At 47.6% G+C, this 21142-nt stretch overlaps 1 protein-coding gene across 1 annotated transcript in view; it reads left to right on the forward strand.

Annotated features, from left to right (window-relative positions):
• Positions 1 to 14113, forward strand: part of GLG1 (golgi glycoprotein 1) — a 152354-nt gene extending 138241 nt beyond the window's left edge. The window contains exons 20-26 of the mRNA XM_047793295.1: positions 335 to 458; positions 1870 to 2012; positions 2192 to 2293; positions 3420 to 3527; positions 6031 to 6151; positions 6772 to 6878; positions 8835 to 14113. Of these exons, the coding sequence (XP_047649251.1) occupies positions 335 to 458; positions 1870 to 2012; positions 2192 to 2293; positions 3420 to 3527; positions 6031 to 6151; positions 6772 to 6878; positions 8835 to 9002 (873 nt within the window). The 3' untranslated portion in view covers positions 9003 to 14113. The remainder of the gene's footprint in view (positions 1 to 334; positions 459 to 1869; positions 2013 to 2191; positions 2294 to 3419; positions 3528 to 6030; positions 6152 to 6771; positions 6879 to 8834) is intronic.
• Positions 14114 to 21142: the final 7029 nt, after the last annotated feature.

A 21142-nucleotide genomic window follows, 5' to 3' on the forward strand; every position in this document is an offset into this window, starting at 1 on the left:
TGACCTACACCACAGCTCATGGCAATGCCGGATCCCTGACCTACTGAGCGAGGCCAGGGTTCAAACCCTTCCTCATGGATACTAGTTGGGTTCGTTTCCGCTGCACCACGATGGGAACTCCGAAGCTGAGTGCTTATTCAGGCTTAGCTGTTTCTCCTGTCCCCGGTGATAACCTTTACGTTGCTTCTGTCATAAACCCCTCAAAAGATTTAAGAGTGGTAAATAAGGTGTTAATTGCCATATTTTGAGACTGACCCATTGCCGACTGCACTAAGGAGGCTGACTAATTGCCATATTTGGATAATTGCTTATATAAAATTTTGTCTCTTTGCAGAGATTCTGTCCAGAAGCAGATTCCAAAACTATGTTGCAGTGCTTGAAGCAAAATAAAAACAGTGAATTGATGGATCCCAAATGCAAACAGATGATAACCAAGCGCCAGATCACCCAGAACACAGGTAACCTCTTGCCGTGCGTTTCCTGGTCCCATTTGATATAACTTGCAAGGAATTGGGTGGGCATATCCTTGCCTAGTTAAACTAAAGGTGCTTTGTTGTTCATGAACGTTAAGGAAAGAGATTGAAAGTCATAAGCGAAATGACTTACTCCTTCCTTGAAGACTCTCCAGAAGAATGGAATAAAAGTCATGGGGAAAAGGAGGCTGAAAACATAGAAAAGTGCCTTTGAAGGGCATACAAAAGGAATTAGGACTAGAGTTCCTTGAAAAGGCTGGAGATTTAATAAAACCTCATCCATATAACAGAAGACTATGTGGACAGTCTAAGAACAGAGGAATTTAATCTCTGAATTTGAGAGACCCTGTAACTTAATGAGCAGAGTGAATTGGATATTCTTTTCTCAAAAACACGTATTATGGAGTTCCCGTCGTGGCGCAGTGGTTAACGAATCCGACTAGGAACCATGAGGTTGCGGGTTCGGTCCCTGACCCCTCTCTGTGGGTTAAGGATCCGGTGTTGCCAGGAGCTGTGGTGTAGGTTGCAAACTCGGCTTGAATCCTGTGTTTGCTGTGGCTCTGGCCAGTGGCTACAGCTCCAATTAGACCCCTAGCCGGGGAACCTCCATATGCTGCTGCTGTGGCCCTAGAAAAAGACAAAAAATATATATGTATGTATGTATGTATTATGGGTAAGGTTGCTAATGTCTTGATTTTTATGAGGACTACTTAGGGTGTTGGTCTCAATAGACCCAGCAGAGCTGCTCCAGAGTAGGATTCCTGGGCTTCTCTTTCACTGCGTTATATCACTCATTTAAAACAGTGCAGTGGGGTTCCCATTGTGGCTCAGTGGGTTAAGAACCTGACTAGTATCCTTGAGGATGCGGATTCAATCCATGGCTTCAGTGGATCTGGTGTTGTCGTGAGTTACGGTGTAGGTTGCAGATGCAGCTTGGATCTTGCATCGCTGTGGCTGTGGTGTAGGCCAGCAGCTGCAGCTCTGATATGACCCCTAGCCTGAGAACCTCCATATGCTGCGAGTGTGGCCCTAAAAAGCAAAAAAAAAAAAAAAGGAAACGGTGTTGGTACAAGCTGAGGGGTAGGTCATAGATGCAGCTCAGATCTAGTATTGCTGCGACTGTGGTGTAGGCCAGCAGCTGCAGCTCCAATTTGACCCATAGCCCAGGAACTTCCATATGCCACAGATGTGACCCTAAAAGGAAAAAAAATAATAATAAGGAAAGAAGGAAGGAAACAGAATAGTGAGAGTTCAGTAAACATTTATTGAATGAACAAATAAATCATTGGTTGATTAGTGGTCATTGATACAGTATACCCCCTTTGGGAGGTAGATCTGAAAGCATTGTGAATCCAGATAGAATGTTTAATCACATACTTACCACTTTTTCCTCTAGATTACCGCTTAAACCCTGTGCTGAGGAAAGCCTGTAAAGCTGACATTCCTAAATTCTGCCATGGTATCCTGACTAAGGCCAAGGATGATTCGGAGTTAGAAGGTCAAGTCATCTCTTGCCTCAAACTGAGATATGCTGACCAGGTAAACTGACCTGGGCTTGCCGTAGAAGTGTACTTATGGCGCTCACTATGTCTGGCAGTTTTTTTAGTTGGAAGTCCTTAGCTTGCTCCTACTTTTCCCAAGACCTTTTCCAGACCGTCTCCAAGCCAGGGCCCAAATAAAAGTTCTAACAGGGACATATTCTTCCTTGTCACATGCAGCGCCTCTCTTCAGACTGTGAGGACCAGATCCGGATTATTATCCAGGAGTCTGCTCTGGATTACCGACTCGATCCTCAGCTCCAGCTACACTGCTCAGATGAGGTAAGATTTGTGTACAAAACTGGCTGTGAACACAACTAGTCAGAGAAATTTTTATTGGAGAAAAGTTCTTTATTCTTTCCCTTCAGCCCCTAAATCCAGGGTTAGTTGAATGCCCATTTTCTAGGCTCTCCATTGTCTGAGTTCCTGGTTCCCTGTAATACTGCATTTGGTTCGGCCTTCGTCCTGTCACTATTCAATTTTGATTCCATAGTTCTCTTTTGAAGAAGAGTTTTCTTTTATTGTATCTACCTATATATGTAGTTTGTTCTTCCCTCTCCTTATTCTGATGGTCAATCCAGAACATCCCTCTACTTGCCAGAAAGCTAGACGTGATCCTTTAATATCTCTAAAGAAGTGCCTATCCTTGTAAATTACTCGAATTTCTAGCTAGAAGAAGCCATGTGGAGACTTTGTTCAACATCCGTCAACTTTAGGAGTTCCCGCTGTGGTGCAGTGGGATGACAGGCGTCTCTGGAGCACCAGGACGCAGGTTTGATCCCTGGCCCAGCGCAGTGGATTAAGGATCTGGTGTTGCCACAGCTGCAGCTCAGATCTGATCCCTGGCCAGGGAACTCCACATGCCGATGGGTGGCCAAAAAAAAAAGTCAGTTTTATATGAACATATAGCTAAAGCTCTTTCAAAGAGGCTTCCTCATAAAGCTGTCCAAAGAAGGTTAAATTTTAAATCTGTGCCACAGGCTGTATGTCAGGACCTGTGTCTGTGTGTGTGTGTGTGTGTGTGTGTGTGTGTGTGTGTGTGTTTCTCCACATTGTGCCTCTGGGTTGACCCTGAACCTCTGTACATGTCAAGCATTTGCTTTTAGTATTTTACTTGGTTGTATGACCTTCTTCCTGAGGAATCAGGGAGTAGCCTGCTTTGCGACCAGTCCTGGGACAGTCTGACTGAGGTCTGGGAGTAGACAGCATGAAGATATGTGCACTGATTGCCTTTTGACTCTCTGCCAGTGCCTGTGAAGGAGAACGGAGGCTGGCATCCCAAGTGGGGGCGAGGGAGTGAAATCCAGCAGGGTTCCTTTGGAGAAGAGCCCTGGGCACCTGGGTGTGGGAGGATCAGCACGTCGACACATTTCAGAGACCAGGGCTTCTTTGTGTGTGTCCTGAGCAGATCGCCAGCCTCTGTGCCGAAGAAGCAGCAGCCCAGGAGCAGACAGGTCAAGTAGAGGAGTGCCTCAAAGTTAACCTGCTCAAAATCAAAACGGAAATGTGTAAAAAGGTAACCACCATCAGTCACCATTCTCTCACTTGCGTTTCCCCCCTCCTCTCTCTCTTCTTCCTCTTAAAGCTGTAATGTCTACATCTTTTTTTTTTAATCGTTTCAGAGCCTCATCTGCAACATGTGGAAGTTCCTAGGCTAGGGGTCGAATTGGAGCTGCATCTGTGGCCTTTGCCACAGCCACAGCAATGCCAGGTCCAAGCCATGTCTGCAACCTACACCACAGCTCGAGGCAGCACCAGATCCTTAACCTACTGAGAGAGGCCATGGATCAAACCCTTCTCCTCACGGATACTAGTCGGGTTCTTAACCTGCTGATCCACGAGATCTCTTGTACATCTTTCTTTTTTCCTCCACACCTGCAGAAGTCCCTAGGCCAGAGATCGAACCTGCACCACATACATAACCAGAGCCACAGCAGTGACCATGCCAAACCTTTAACCTGCTGAGCCACCAGGGAACTCCTGGAGTCTGTACATCTTAATGATAAAATCTAAACCTTCCTTCCCTGAATTCCATCCTGTTCCCTCTTACCAAACTAATTTGGCTTTTAACTTAAATATTCTTTCACACGTACAAATTGTTTGTGAATATGTCTCGTCCCCACGATGAGACCATTGCTCCAGGACATTGTTTAAGTGCTACACCAAAAAGCAAACTATCGATTTCAATATACCAGTAATTGTACTGCCTTCATAAAAATCAATGAAACTAAAATTTAGTTCATTTCATAAACACATAAAAATAAAATTTTGAAATATTACAGCTGAGCATACATTATCTTAGATTGAAAGTAAGATAATATATCTGATCTTTTTTAAAAAGCTTGATCCTTTTTCTGAAGTGTTTAAGTGGTATCATTATTGAGTCACTGTAAATATGACGTGCGATAGTTTCATCTGCTAGAAGAGTTTTTCTTAATATTTTTTTTAATGTTTAGGGCCACATCTGCAGCACATGGAGGTTCTCAGGAGGCTGGGGGTCAAATTGGAACCAGCCTACACTATAGCCACAGCAACGCCAGATCTGGGCTGAGTCTGCAACCTACATTGCAGTTCCCTAACGCACAGAACGGGGCCAGGGATCAAACCTGCATTCTCATGGATACTGGTCGGGTTTGTTACTAATGAGCCACAATGGGAACTCCAAAAAGTTTCTAAACCCACATCACCTGAGGAGTGGTAGGAAGTGGCTAAAAGCCGAATCTAGGTATTCTCCTTTGACTGCTATTTCATTAATGATCTCATTTAACTTTGAGGAGGACTTTTTGAACAATATTTCACTCTTACTGTTTTGTTTTTATTGTTGCTTTACAGTGTGTTGTGAGAGCAAACTTTTTTTTTTTTTTGTCTTTTTGCCTTTTCTAGGGCCGCTCCCATGGCATATGGAAGTTCCCAGGCTAGGGGTTGAATTGGAGCTGTAGCCGCAGGCCTACGCCAGAGCCACAGCAACTCGGGATCCAAGCCATGTCTGCAACCTACACCACAGCTCATGGCAATGCCGGATCCTTAACCCACTGAGCAAGGCCAGGGATCAAACCCGCAACCTCATGGTTCCTAGTTGGATTCGTTAACCACTGAGCCACGACGGGAACTCTGAGAGCAAACTTTTTTATTTAAGAAAGCATTTCTGGCCTGTCCTTACCGCCTATAATTACGTCATGTATAAAAAGAGTCTATAGAGTTGATATCTGTTCTGTATTGTTTATATTACTATTGTTCAGAACATCTTTAAACTCACATGTGAGTTATTCTTGCACTATAAGTTATGCTCTGTTAATTCTTTTTTCCTTTTGAGGATAAAAGTAAGTAAGTGAAACAGTTTACTTATTTGAGAGGTTATGTAAGACCTTGCTGTTTGGGAATTTTAATATAACTGATTACTCTTTATTTTCAGTTTTCACATTTTCAGACTTCTGAAAGTACCAAACAACTATAGTAAATCAGTATAAACACTCTCACTTAGTATTTAATAATATGGCATACCGGAATGCCAGAAACCCAGTCCTGCTTTGCTTAGCCATCAGCTTTGCATATGCTAGGTCCCTCAGTTGTATTTACTGAATTAAATTGGATGCTGAAAATCTGCCTTCTAGAGTTCCCATTGTGGCTCAGTGGGTTAAGGACCCAACATAATGTCTGTGAGGATGCAGGTTCGATCCCTGGCCTCACTCAGTGGGTTAAGGATCCTGCATTGCCTCAAGCTGCAGTGTAGGTCCCAGATGAGGCTCAGGTCCTGTGTGCTGTGGCGGTGGCATAGATCAAAGCTGCAGCTCCGATTTGACTCCTAACCTGGGAACCTCCATATGCCACAGGTGTGGCCCTAAAAAGAAAAGGAAAAGAAAATCTGCATTCTTGGCAGCATCACCTCCTTGCCTCCTATCTCAGAATAGCCTCTCTTGGCTCAGCTTGCCCTGCTTGACTTTTTTGTCTATGAAGTTTTACAGACAACAGTTCTGATGTATTTCCTCCATAAAAGCTCTCTGATGATCTTCCCTTCCCAGGAAGTGTTAAACATGCTGAAAGAGAGCAAAGCAGACATCTTTGTGGACCCAGTTCTTCACACAGCTTGTGCCCTGGACATTAAGCACCACTGTGCAGCCATCACCCCTGGCCGAGGGCGTCGTAAGTCAGCCTGTTCCCCGACCCTGTCTGAACTGTCTTGGGGGAGGAGCGAAGACTTCCTCTGAGACATCACTTCAGCTGCTCTGTTCTGTAGCTCCAGCTCACCCGTAGACAGCACCTCTGGGGGCCTGGTTGATGCTGGGACTAGGCCTTTGTAACCAGATGAATTCAGAAATAATCCTGCAGGGTTGAACTGGTGCAGCCATGACCAGAGGTGAAGATCTGATGAAAAGTGAGGTTGAGTTACTTCTCACGAAAGCAGAAGCTAACATGGCCCCTTCCCCACCTTGTCCAGCCTTGCACGGCTTCATCAGTTTCGTCAATGGCCACGTTGGGCCCAGGAGACAGGTTCTGTGTGAGGTGGAACCTGGGCAGGTGCAAAGTTGTATCTGAGCCATGTGTTTCCAATGAATAAGAGAGGTTTTAAGAGAAACTGTGGATAGCCAACCTTAAGTATTCTTCTCCATGGTGGGTCTTGGGTTAAGTGTCCGTGAATGGATTTCGTTTCGTATAGCTTAGAGATCTCAGTTCTCTGGCGGTTAGATGCCCTTCTCCCCAACCTTCCAGAAATTCCTGTCCTGTTCAGTTTCAGGCTCTTCTTAATCTCTTTTCTTGCACAGAAATGTCCTGCCTTATGGAAGCCCTGGAAGATAAGCGGGTGAGGCTACAACCTGAGTGCAAAAAACGCCTCAATGACCGGATTGAAATGTGGAGTTATGCTGCAAAGGTAATAACCCCGAGAATCTTCTGAAGTGGCTGTCTCCTCTGCCAGCTTCCCAATCTCTTTGAGATATTTCACTGGCCTCTTTGTCCTTGTTGTGAGACTGGCAGTATTAAAAAAAAATCCGGAGTTCCCATCATGGCTCAGTGGTTAACGAATCTGATTAGGAACCATGAGGTTGCAGGTTCGATCCCTGGCCTTGCTCAGTGGGTTAAGGATCCGGCATTGCTGTGAGCTGTGGTGTAGGTTGCAGACGCGGCTTGGATCCCGGTTGCTGTGGCTCTGGCGTAGGCCGGCGGCTACAGCTCCGATTGGACCCCTAGCCTGGGAACCTCCATATGCCACAGGAGCAGCCCAAGAAATGGCAAAAAGACAAAAAGACAAAAAAAAAAATCTGCTAGTGCATCTGCAAGACTCCTGGGCTCTGTGAGCTTGGAGCTGTCGTCTCCAGGTGGGGCACCAGAGACATTAATTAGGCTCTTCTTTCCTCATCAGTTTCCTCTTTTGAGCTGCTAAGCATTGCTCCACAGTGATTCCACAGCTTGCTTTGTATGGGCAAATGTTGGGGCTCAAATCGCATTAAGCTAAAGCCCCCTTATTCTGTTCTGGGTACAGGGATGAGCATAGAGGAAGCCCAGACCTCTCTGGCCACAGCCTCTCAGGCATCCAGACTAAGTTGAGACTTGAAAGAACAGGTCCATGTGCAGCTAGGGACACTTTTGGTCCTGTTTCTGCCATAGCAAGCTACCATAGAGGTCTCCTGGAAGAAGCAGTGTGGAAAACCGAGGATGAAAACTGGCTAGACTCTGTGTGTCCAGGACTGGGGGAGTGGTTATTTCCAGTCAGCCTAAGTCCTGTTTGCAAGTTGTTGTTGGTGGAGGGATGCTGATGATATGATGGTGAGTGGACACAAGATAGAGAATTAGGAGTTCCCATCGTGGCTCAGCCAAAATGAATTTGGCTAGTGTCCATGAGAACACGGGTTCAATCTCTGGCCTTGCTCAGTGGGTTAAGGATCCGGCGTTGCTGTGAGCTCTGGTGTAGGTCACAGATGCAGCTCGGATCTGATGTTGCTATGGCTGTGGTGTAGGCTGGCAGCTCTAAATCCAGTTTGACCCCTAGCCTGGAGACTTCCATATGTCTTTGTGTAGTCCTAAAAAGACAAAGAGAATTAGCCTCCGACACAATCTCAGCTTTTCTCTTTGTTCTTAGAAAGGCAGGCGCATGTGAAGAAAATCAGTCAGAACATGTAAGAACCTGTGACCTTGTGCAGGTCACTTGACCACTTCCCACCCCTTGGGCCTCTGGGTCTTCATCAGTAACATGGGACTCATGAAATCTATTTGCCAGGATTGGTGTGAGGACTGAGTGACTGAAACATGTTGAGCCCTTGGCAGCGCATCTAGTCCTCAGCCTGAGGGCTGTCACTCCGTGGGCGGTGGTGGTCACTGCAGTGAGTTGTATGAAACTCCACCTCTTTGTGTTTGTCTGCATTTTCTAACCTAGTGCAGGAGATAGACAGCATCCTGATCAGGAAAAAGAGTTAGGGCTCTGTTTCCTTGTCCCTTGCCCTCCTCTCTCCCCAGAAGAAATGACTAAGTTAAAGTAAGTGTTGAGGAGTTCCCGTCATGGCTTAGCGATTAATGAACCCAACTAGCATCCATGAGGATTCGTGTTTGATCCTTGGCCCTGCTGGGTGGGTTAAGGATCTGGCGTTGCCATGAGCTGTGATGTAGGTCGAAGATGCGGCTCAGATCTGGCATTGCTATGGCTGTGGTGTAGGCCAGTGGCTACAGCTCCGATTGAACACCTAGCCTAGAAACCTCCATATGTGGCAGGTATGGCCCTAAAAAGACAAAAAATGAAATAAAAAGTCAAGTAGATGTTGACGAGGCAATTTGGGGCAAACATCCCCTCCCAGTCCACTTCTCTCTGGGGATGATACTGCTGCGTGTTTTCCAGGTGGCGCCAGCAGATGGCTTCTCGGACCTCGCCATGCAAGTGATGACATCCCCATCAAAGAACTACATTCTCTCCGTGATCAGTGGGAGCATCTGCATATTGTTCCTGATCGGCCTGATGTGTGGACGTATCACCAAGAGAGTGACACGAGAGCTCAAGGACAGGTAGAGCCGCCTTGACCGCCAGAGGAACCGCCTGTCCAGTGCCCCGTTTGTACAGCCCTCCTGTAGAGTGTACCCACGCACCTCGTCCTTCTGCGAGGTGACACCAGTACCCATGTTAGAGCAGCCGCAGGTACCCACCGCGTTGTCCCACCTCAGACTTGGCCCTTGTCCATGGTGTCCTCCTCCTCGACCATTTGTGCAGCAGCTGGCCGCTTTGGGTATTGCCTTTGTTGGCAGACTTGGGTTTACCTGCCCATAGACAAGTCTCATACCGATGGAACCACCAGTACTTCCAGAACCAACTCACCTGACCTGCAACTCAAATGATTTTTTTCTTTTTTTTAAAAAAAAAAAAAAAAAAAAAAAGAAAATTTTTAAAGAAAGAAAAAAATGTATATAGTAACACATCTCTTCCGGGCTTGATTTGAGCAGTGGGGTTGTTTCTTCTGTGTGACGGTGTACAGTGAAGGCGGGACTTGGGGGGAGCATGCCTCCCAGTGTGCTGTAACTGGGCTGTCTGGCTTGTTTCTCAGAAGCACCGTTGGCCCACGGTGGGGCCATGGACGTCACTGATGAGTGGGAAACGACTAACCAGCCCGCTTCGGGGCTTGTTTTCTTCTGCTGCCACCCTAGTAGAGCCACTGCTGGTCAAGACCCCAAGGCCATGGGTGTTTCTGTGACCGCCTCACCTCAGTGAAGTAGAGTAGGAGCTTCTCTAGGCCACGGGCAGGAGGGTTGGAGAGGGGATCCGAGTGTGCAAAGCCCATCAGTCCACTGATCTGCACTGGAGGCTGGACCCCGAGGCCCAAGGCAGCTGGATCCCAGCAACCTTCCTCCTCCAGGCCAATGAGGACTCAGCTGTGTTCAGACGGACTCTGCCGGGGTGGCAGTTCCTCCAGAAGTCCTGCGCTTCTCTGGGAAGCCATGGCTGTGGGAGAGGGAGCAGAGGGCAGGAAGGAGGAGCAGGGGTTTGACTCACTTTGCTTTATTTTTCAGGCCACAATGCAGGTCAGAGACAATGGCTTATAAAGATTTAGCCTGGTCTCGGGGTGTGACTGGCAGTCCAGCCTGACCTTTCTGCAGGCTCAAGGCCACCTTCCCAGACAAGCTTCCTTATGCCTCCTAAGTGGAGAGGGTGTGGAGAGTTACTGCATTAAAAGATGGGGGCTTTTCTCCACTTTTTCTGTCTCTCCATTTGTGGCATACACCCCCTGTCGTAGGCGTTTGGTGACTCGTCAGTCTTGCCTGAGGCTGAGCTTTGTGGAAGCACTGTTCCTGCCTGTCCTCCCCCACCCTCCTCAGCGAAGAGGTGACAGGCTCGGGGTGTAACAGGGAGGAGGCAGGCATCACGGTCCAGCCTCACGCGCCTTGGCTGCACAAGAGGGCGGCGTGTACAGTTGGAGATATATTTATATAATATATATTTTATTAACCTGTTAGACGTCCACAAAGTATTATAAATCACGTGCCTAAAACTGTCCACATAGCCCACGCGCGCTTCCTCGCCCTGCCCCCGCCTCTGTCCACACGTGCTGCGCGACCTTCCCACGTCTGTCTTCCCTGAAAGCGGGTCCGTTGATCCAGAGGACGCCTTGTCTAACCTGACTGACATATATTTGAATACTGTGGTTTCTTTTTTTCTTCTTCCTTTTCACTACCCTTCCTGGAGGCAGTGGGTTCCAAAAGCCAGCTGCACACCCCCTGCCTAGGTTACTGTAAGTCACCAAAGGGAGCGTCAAAGCTGCTCGGTCCCTTCAGTCCTGCTCTTAGGGTCTTCTTGATTCTCAGCAGCTGCCCTGGGACTCTTTAGTCTCATAAAACTTGAAACTCTTGGAGTCTGAACAACACCCCCGGCTACCGCACTGCCGGACTGAACTGAGCCGGCCCAGGTAGTTCACCTCCAGGGTTCCCGCCGGGCTCGAGGGCCTAGGATCGAGGGATCGGGATGTCATCTGTACACAGGTCCCCACTGAGGCGTGTGATGCGGTTTCCAGGATAGAGTACGTGTTCCCCATTTGCTGAGAGCGGGGGTACCATTCTCCTCCTCCGCAGTCTCCCCCCAGTACATGTAAAACACCTCTGTGGTTTAAGATGTCTTGATGCTTTTGTTCTTTCTGAGCTGAGAGATGATCTCAGTTGTCTGAAGCAGATCTGGAAGTTTGAAAAGGAGTTTGATTCTTGAAATATTTGTCACCTTTCGAAAGGATCCAAACAGATAGAAGGGATAATGCTGCTGCTGTCTTTGCTCATTGCTAGAAAGCATTTCACCACGCTACTTGGAACAGTTTCACATGACCCATTCTTGAGAGTCCCCAGGAGTGTCCTGAGCAGTTGCCTACATCCAAGGGGCCCAGCACCATCTGAACTTGCGGCCCGCCAGTACCCCTGCTGACCGCATTTGGTGTAACAGCACAGGTTCTGGGGCACCTCTGGTTACTGGCCTCATAGGTCCTCTTGGGTAAGTTATCTAGTCAAGAACTAATCAAGAAGAAGAAACCATGGCTTTAGTGGAGGAGCTGGTGATGGGCCTCGTTCTTTATCTCCTCTCCTGGTGTCTAGCCCATGACAGTAACAGAAGCAGCGGGTGGGGTTTTTGGCCTGGGCCAAGGCTCTAAGCACTTGCTGAAGATGACTGCAGCCAGGAAACTCATTAGGCCTTGTCATTTCACTCCGGTGTCTCAGGAACTCAGATTTAGTGTCTCCACAATACTCCAGAGGTGCCAGGAAGTCAGAAATGTAGGCAGAATGTCAAGAACAAGGCTGACTGCTCCCTCTAACGGAGCTTCTCATACAGACGGCAGGCTCGGGGAGGGAGACCTTAACCCTAGTGCCTCCCTGGCCGCTGTTCTTGCCGCTGTCCCAAGAGAAGTCTGCCGGCGAGGTGCGCCAGGATGGGAGGCAAGCACAGGAGCAGGAAGCACTCCAACAGGAAGGCCCCCCCTTTCAGCATTCCCTCAAACTCTGGTACCACTACCAGGCCCGGTTCTGTGGATGCCGACAGCTTGCCCTGAGCCAGTGCATCCTTGGAAGCGAGGGGAATTCTGGCTTTGAGTGAGAAGGTGTGGACTGGTATTTGTGGCAGGCCTTTGGCTGTCTCACCTCCTGCACTTCCTCTTCTCAGGGATGCTAAGAGAGGGAGGGAGAGTCTCCTTTCCTAGGTGAGACAGAAGGTTGCCATTGGATTTTACTTGTTCCGTTTTCCTAAGGTCAGGTAGTTAGAGAATCCAGAGATAAAGAGGTCATGGCACCCATCTAGGTTTTAGCAGGCAGAGTGCCGACTTGCTTCCACCTCCCAGGGCAAGACTCCCTCTCTTTGTGTGTGACTTCTGCACCACTTCCAGGCTGCCATCCCCACTGATGTGAGTCACCCGGGAAGGGGTGGGTGGCTTTCTGGGGCTTCCTTTCTTAGCTGGCCTCAAGTTCCTCAGAGAAAAGGCCTTGGCTTCCCATTTCTTCCCCTCCCCTCCCCCACCACAAAGCAAACATTCTCTGCATGTCACTTGCTCTGAGCAGGCAGATACAGAGAGGGAGCCTGGAGTGGAGCCCCTTAGAAGCCAGCCAACAGAGCCTGACACATTCAAACTATATGTCAGCCATAGAACAAAAAGAATACGGCATTTTGAATCATGTGCATTTTCGTATACTTATTTGTATCTCAGATTCTTAGGAATTTGAAAAACTTCAGACTCCTTTTATTTATTCTCATCATTTGGAAAACCCCTAAGTAGTTTTTTAAATGCAGGATTGGGAGTTCCCGTCGTGGATTAACGGTTAATGAATCTGACTGGCATCCATGAGGACGCAAGTTCCATCCCTGGCCTTGCTCAGTGGGTTAAGGATCCGGCATTGCCGTGAGCTGTGGTGTAGGTTGCAGACGCAGCTCGGATCCTGCGTTGCTGTGGCTCTGGCGTAGGCCGGCGGCTACAGCTCCGATTTGACCCCTAGCCTGGGAACCTCCATATGCCTTGGGTGCGGCCCTAAAAAGCCAAGAAAAAAAAAAAAAAAGGGCAGGATTCCAGTGTTCTGAGTTTCCCCCGAGCCTTTAGAGACTCTCCCTGAATCACCTCTTCCCCAGTGGTCTTCAGTTCCCCAAGGGCTTAGGGCCAGAGCCCGTGTTCTGGTCTCTCTCCCCCGCTTCCCCTCATTCTCCCTCTCTGTCTCTGACTCTGTCTCTCCTCCTTCCCCTGCCTCTCTCATTCCTTTTCTCTCTCACTTGCCTTTGCTTTGTCTTCTCTCTAGCTGCACTCCTCTCGGTCCTCCTCTGCACTAGGACAGGGTCACATGTCAAGGCAATCGTGTTTGAAGCCGAATCCCCTTCCCTGCCCAGACCTCAGACAAAAGATAAGTCATGAGCAAACCCAGACTGACCTTCCGGGGTGACACGCTCCCCCAGACCATCTAGTGAGATCGCAGTGGAGACCCAGGGACTGTCACTGGAGCACAGAGAGAGCACTGTCTTCTCGGGCTGGTGGTGAGGGAAGCCCACTGTGATTTCCTCTCCTTCCCTGTCTGCAGGACCCGCCACGACACACAGGTAGGGATGTCGGGAGGCAGGTAGGGATATCGGGAGACACGCAGTGGAGGAGTCTCCCTGGGCCAGGAGAAAGCTGAGATAGTGCCTCTATATTCTGTTTTGCCTTCCGCCCAACACTGACACCTGGACCCCGTAGCCCAGCAGGCCCTGCAGCACACATGCTAGTTGAACATGTGAACAGCTCCCCCGGTCAGACTGCGGTGCACTGGATGGCACGGCCGACACGAGGGCTGGCAGCCCGAGGCGTCCTGCGTGGCTTCTCCCAGCGCAGTGTTCCCAGGTCAATCCAAGCAGGAAAACAGACTGTACAGCAAATGCTGTGTGAGATCTTAGGCCTTTACTTTTATGTTTTTGTTTTTGTTTTTAGAGAAAGAAGGAGAAAAAGAAAAGTAAAATTAACACGCCTCTTTTGTAAATGGTTTTCCTTTCTGTGTATAAAATCCCTGCAGTTCCTTGTTTTTACATGTTCATGCTGTGTAATTTTGAGATGTTACTGAGATTCTGAACATAATGTGCATTTTTTTCTGTACAGATGAAATGGGAGACTTTAATAAAGAGTTTGCAGGTTTTTACTTGTTAAATCTTCTCTGTGCTGACTGGGAGGACCGTCCACCCCCTGCTCTGCCGGTAGGTCTCCTGAGCTGTGAGCCCCGACGGTAAACTTGGCACTGATGTTCAAAACTTAACTGCTAGAATGTCTGTGTTCTTGGCTGCTTAGGTCAAGCAGAGTAGGGCTACAGGCCTTTTAGAGGACAGCGGGAAGCCAGATCTGGAGTTTTTCTGACTCTCAGGCTGATGCGCCCAGAATCACTCATTCTAACTGATGTGTTTAAGCCATGTCATGAGTCTCCTTCCTGTGGGAGCACGTATCTGGAACTTCTTACAGATGCGACGCATGAACGGCACCGTGTCTCTGGTGGCCCACCTTCTCATTCAGGCCCGGAACTAGGCCGCGTTTATTTTCCAGGCCCTGCTCTGTCCCATAGTCAGTGCTTGCCTCCCCATTCCAACAGCCCAGTCCAGAGGTCATGACACTCCTTCCATGTCTTTTCTTCTCCCTTCCCTTAGCTAAACTAATTTGCATCAGGGCATTAAAAAGTGACAGTTTAGGAGTTCCTGTTGTGGATCAGCGGTTAACAAACTTGACTAGCATCCTTCAGGGTGCAGGTTCAATCCCTGGCCTCGCTCAGTGGGTTAAGGATCCAGCGTTGCCGTGAGCTGTGGTGTAGGTTGCAGACGAGGCTCGGGTCCCGCGTTGCTGTGGCTGTGGTGCAGGCCGGTGGCTACAGCTCCGATTAGACCCCTAGCCCGGGAACCTCCATATGCCACGGGAGCAGCCCAAGAAAATGGCAAAAAGACAAAAAAATAAAAAAATAATTAAAAAAAAATAAAATGTGATACAATGAACTTATTTACAAAACAGAGACTCAGATTTCAAAATCAAATTTATGGTTACATGTGGAATACACAGGGGAAAGGATAAATCAGAAGTTTGGGATTAACACATACACACTAATACACATATATCATAGATAATCATAGAGTCTGCAGACCCCCAGACAGGCCACCCCTGCGAGCTTTTGGCTTTATTGCTGGGTTTCCACCTCCGTTGCCCAAAACAACCCACAGCACAGCAGGGTCTTCTCAAATTTCTTGTTAACTGCAGAGAACAAAACAGTCCTTTACAGTGGAGGAGATGCGGCCAAAGCCCACAATCAGTATGAACATCATCAGGAACGGGACGAATAGACATCCCACTCCTGATCGAAAGTACCGAGGGCACAACATCCTTCCTGTGGCATTTCTGTCAAAAGTGCTGCAGAGTGTGACCCTGGATTGAAAAAAAACATTTTTTTTTTGGCCCTGCCCAAGGCATACGGAAGTTCCTAGGCCAAGGCTCAAATCCATGCAACAACAGCCACCTGAGCCACTGCAGTAACAATGCTGGATTCTTAACCTGCTGCACCACCAGGGAATTCCCAGAAAACAAACTTTTTTGTTCCTCAGCACACACTAAGGTAACCTTTATGGAGAATTGTGTCTCTAGGGTTTTGTTTTTGTTTTTGTTTTTTAATGTTATGGCTGCATCCACAGCACATGGAAGCTCTTGGGCCAGGGGTTGAATCCAAGTGGTAGCTGCACCTACACCACAGCTGCAGCAACACTGGATCCTCAACACACTGTGCCAGGCCAGGGATTGAACTCGAACCTCCTCAGCGACCCAACCACTGCGCTACAGCAGCAGCTACTAATTGTGCCTCTGGGTTTTAAATGATGCTTCCACGCTACTGAGAACCAGGCAGCCAATAGTAGTTCTTACTTTGTTTTTTGGTTCTTTTTTAAAAGGTTATTTATTTTTGGAGTTCCCGTCGTGGCACAGTAGTTAGCAAATCTGACTAGGAACCATGAGGTTGTAGGTTTGATCCCTGGCCTTGCTCAGTGGGTTAAGGATCTGGCATTGCCCGTGAGCTGTGGTGTAGGTTGCAGACTCGGCTCAGATCCCATGTTGCCGTGGCTCTGGCGTAGGCCAGTGGCTACAGCTCCGATTTGACCCCTAGCCTGGGAACCTCCATATGCCATGGGAGCGGTCCTAGAAAAGGCAAAAAGACAAAAAAAAAAAGACATTTATTTTGTCCATTATACTTGATTGAGTACTTTGGGTTTTTTTGTTTGTTTGATTTTTGCTTTTTAGGGGCCACACCCACAGCATATGGAGGTTCCCAGCCTAGGGGTCAGATTGCAGCTATAGCTGTCAGCCTGTACCACAGCCACAGCAACGCAGGATCCAAGCCGTGTCTGTGACCTACACCATAGCTCCCAGCAGCACTGGATCTTCAATCCACTGAGCAAGGCCAGGGATCGAACCCGCATCCTCATGGATCCTAGTCAGGTTCGTTAACCACTGAGCCATGAAGGGAACTCCTGAAAAAAAAATTTTTTTGGCAATTGTATTATGTTACACTAAGACTGATGCCTGACTTACCAGAAATGATAGAAGTCAGAAGACAGTGAAAAGACATATTTAAAGTCCAGGGGTAATAAACTGCCAATGTAGAATTTTTTACCTAGTTGAAGTAGCCTTTAAAACAAAGCTGTTTTCATATAAAGGAAAGCTGAGAGAATTTGTCACTGTAAGACTTGGACAAAAGGAATCCTAAAGGAAAATCTTCAGGCAAAAGAAAAACAATCCTAGATGGATGTATAGAAATGCATGAAAGAATAAAGACGACTAGAAAAGGTAAATATGTGGTTTAATGTAAGTAAAAATTTAAATAAAATTTTATATTAATTTTAAATAATTTTAAAATTAGGCATGAGTAATAAAATTTTAAATTAAAATATATGAAAATATTGTTCATACAAAGCAATAGAAATATCTTTAAAATATATATTGACTTAAAATGTCTTATAAGAACACTACAGAAGTTGGGAGAAGTGAAGTCAAAGTGTTTTAAGGTTGTAGCCTTACTCAAGAAGTGACCAAAGTAATGTATTGGACTGTTAAGTCAAATGCATATTTTAATCTGTAGGAGTAACCACTAAGAATGTATAATTAAGTTATTAGAGGAGGGAATGATATTTTTAAAGAGAAAACGGTAGAAAAAGAAGAATTAATATGGTAAATACAAATGTAAATATATTAGTAATTACACTAAATATAAGTGGACTAAATTCTATTAAAAGACTAATAGAGGCGTTCCCATTGTGGTGCAGTGGTTAACGAATCCGACTGGAACCATGAGGTTGTGTGTTCAATCCCTGGCTTTGCTCCGTGGGTTAAGGATCCGGCATTGCCATGAGCTGGGTGTAGGTCACAGACACAGCTCGGATGTGGCGTTGCTGTGGCTCTGGCGTAGGCTGGCAGCTGCAGCTCCAATTCGACCCCTAGCCCGGGAACCTCCATATGCCGCAGGAGCGGCCCAAGAAAAGGCAAAAAGACAAAAAAAAAAAAAAAAGAAATACTCCTCGAGATAAAAATGTGCATTGAGGATGTAAAGGATTTCCCAGTGATGCAGCAGGTGAAGGATCTGGTATTGTCACTTCAGTGGCTCGGGTGCCATCCCTGGTCCAGGACCTTCCACACACTGTGGGAGCAACAACGAAAGGTCAGATTGGATAAAATAAATAAGACCCAATAGAATTCCGCCTACAAGAAACCCATTTAAAGACACAAATAGCTTAAGAGAAAAAAGATGGAAATGCGATACCATGCTTTTATGAATTTTCAAGAAATTGAAGTGGCAGTATCAAAATCAGATAAAGTAGATTTCAGAGCAAAGAATATTACCAATGGTTTAAAAGGGGGCTTATTTCATCATGTTAAAGAGTTTAACCCATCAAGAGACGGGAATGGTCTTAGGCACATGATACCAGAATTTTAAAACAGGAGAAGCAAAAGTAATAGGATTGCACAGAGAAATGAAGAAAAAGACAATCTACAATAACAGAAATTTCAACACCCATCTCTGTTTGATAGGACAAGTAGACTGAAAATCACTGGGGATAAAGATGACAGGAGTTCCCGTCGTGGCGCAGTGGTTAACAAATCTGACTAGGAACCATGAGGTTGCAGGTTCGATCCCTGGCCTTGCTCAGTGGGTTAAGGATCTGGCATTGCCCTGAGCTGTGGTGTAGGCCGCAGACTCGGCTTGGATCCCACGTTGCTATGGCTCTGGCATAGGCCGGCGGCTACAGCTCCGATTAGACCCCTAGCCTGGGAACCTCCATATGCCGAGGGAGCGGCCCAAGAAATGGCAAAAAGACAAAAATAAATAAATAAATATATGGTCTATTAGAATTAATAAGTTTATCAAGATCACTGGATATAAGGTGAATATAGAGAAATATTGTACTTATATATCACCTAAAAATAGACAATGAAATTAATATTTATGATAGCATCAAAAAAAAGTCAAATACATAGAAATCTTAGAGAAGAATCTTAGAAATATTAGTAGTGGAGTTCCCTGGTGACCTAGCAAGTTAAAGATCTGATGTTGCTGCTGTGGTGAGTGTTTGGTCCTGGCCCAGGAACCTGCACATGCCGCAGGTGTGGTCAGAAAAAAGAAAAGAAAAGGAAATCTAGGGAGTTCCCATTGTGGTGCAGTGGAAACAAATTCGACTAGGAACCATGAGGTCGTGGGTTCCATCCCTGGCCTTAGTCAGTGGGTTAAGGATCTGGCATTTGCGTGAGCTGTGGTGTAGGTCAAAGATGCGGCCCATGGCCTCTCACTCCCTCCCCAGCCCAGGAGGCCCCTTCTTTATGGGCTCCAGAATGTGTCTTCTGGGCAGCCCCTCGTCTCCCTCACCCCATTAAGAAGGAGAGAGAAACGCAGGATCAGGGGAAGGAAGAAGGGAGGACCTCGCCTGAGGCAGAGAATAGCAGCCAGAGCCCCAGGGCCCAGCCAAGGCTGTGGCTCCTCCCAGGAGCCTTCTGTGGGTTACCATCTCTATACCTGCCCCGGGGCAGAGGGTGCAGCGCTTCTCAAACTGAGCCCTCTCTGTGGCTCTAGAACCAGGGGCTCGACATCTGCTTCTTCCCTAGGTGTGGAGTGGGGGGGCAGACAGGTGCAGTGCAACCGTGGGCCAACTCCAATACCCAGGTCTCCCAAGCCCCTAGTCTGAGCTCAGGAGGGGAGGTGGGGTAGGCCATCTGAGTGCTGGAGTGAAGCCCAGAGGACTGCTTCATTTGCAAGGAAAAGAAACTCAACTGCAGCTGGTTTAAGGAAAGAAGATCATTCATTCATTCATTTATTTATTTATTTTTCAGGGCCGCACCTTCGCCTATGAAATTTCTCAGCCTACATCCACGGCAATGCCAGATCCAAGCCACATCTGCAATCTACGTCACAGCTTGCCATAACGCCAGGTTCTTAACCCACTGATCAAGGCCAGGAATTGAACCCACATCCTCGTTGATACTAGTCAGGTTCGTAACGCACTGAATCACAACAGGAACTCCTTTAAAGAAAGTTTATTGGCACATAAAATAAAAGTCCTGGGGAGGTATCAGCTTCAGGCATAGCTGGATCTAGGACTTTAACTATGATGTCAGAAATATATCCCTTTCCTTCTCTCTGCTCTGCCTCCCTATTTTGGTTTGGTCCTCAGGCAGGCTCTCCACATGTGGTAGAGAGATGTCCACCAGGTACCCAAGGCTCAAGCCGACTTAGCCATCCCAAGGGAAAGGAAAATCTCCTTCCTTTCGGTTAGAGCACAGGTCCAAGCCATATTGGCTAAAGTAGCATGGATCATGAGTTTGCCCAAACCACTCACTGTGGTCAGTGGGCTGCCCATGCCTGGGTCACCTGTGCCCCTTTGGAAGCTGAGGGCATGGGGAGAAGGAGAATGTCAGTTGTTCTCTGAGGACTTTAAGTTCCCAGAGGAAAGCTGGATTCAATTACTAAAGGGCGCTGGGCAGGCATCTACCTGTTCAAAGGAACTGATAGCAGCAGAAGGGGGACCACCACTGCCCAAGAGGGGCCCTGCCCTCTGCTGGCCCCACCCTGCCTCTCAGTTCAGCTGTCATGCCCTGACCTCTCCCCACAGAACCTCCCCCTGGGTGCCTCTCCGAGTCGCTCTCTAGAGGGTGCCTCTGCTTCCCGATGGATCCCAAGAAGTGGGCAGCAGCTTCTCTTACAGCTCAGGGAGAAGAGCCCCGAGGTTCTGGTCACCAGAGCCCTGAGACACCCTTCCCTCCCAGAGACCAAGGCCTCACATTCTAAGATAACAGTCAAGACCATTATTATTGGAGTTCCCATCATGGCACAGAGGAAATGAATCCGACTAGGAAACATGAGGTTGCAGGTTCGATCCCTGGCCTCGCTCAGTGGGTTAAGGATCCGGTGTTTTCGTGAGCTGTGGTGTAGGTCAGCAGCAACAGCTCCAATTAGACCCCTAGCCTGAGACTCTCCATATGCCGAGGGTGTAGCCCTCAAAAAAAGACAAAAAACAAAAAAAATTATGATTATAGAAGGTACTGGCCACCTCATCTCCGCCTCGGGCTGGCTTGTTGGGAGGACTCAAGGGTGCTGCTGTGAAGCTCTTAAGCTCACACAGGGCCTGGCCTGTTGGAAACTGTTGGTGAATGAGGAAGGTTGTATTTTCCAAGATAGCCACCACAGCCTGTCCTCTCCACGTGCCCTTTTTTCACCATCCTAGTATTTGTGGTTTTTTTTTTTTGTCTTTTTGTCTTTTTTGTTGTTGTTGTTGTTGTTGTTGCTATTTCTTGGGCCGCTCCCTCGGCATATGGAGGTTCCCAGGCTAGGGGTTGAATCGGAGCTGTAGCCACCGGCCTACGCCAGAGCCACAGCCGCAACCTCATGGTTCCTAGTCGGATTCGTTAACCATTGCACCATGACAGGAACTTGTTATTTTTAAAATTGAGATGTAATTGGCTCACAATAAACTGCACACATCTAAAGTATACAACTTGGGGGAGTTCCCGTCAAGCCTCAGTGGTTAACGGACCTGACTAGGATCCAAGAGGATGCGGGTTCAATCCCTGGCTTCGCTCAGTGGGTTAAGGACCCAGCATTGCCATGAGCTGTGGTGTAGGTCGCAGACTCGGCTCGGATCCCTAGCATTGCTGTGGCTGTGGTATAGGCTGG

This window comes from Phacochoerus africanus, chromosome 8 (genome assembly GCF_016906955.1).
Source record: "Phacochoerus africanus isolate WHEZ1 chromosome 8, ROS_Pafr_v1, whole genome shotgun sequence".
NCBI classification, from domain to species: domain Eukaryota; kingdom Metazoa; phylum Chordata; class Mammalia; order Artiodactyla; family Suidae; genus Phacochoerus; species Phacochoerus africanus.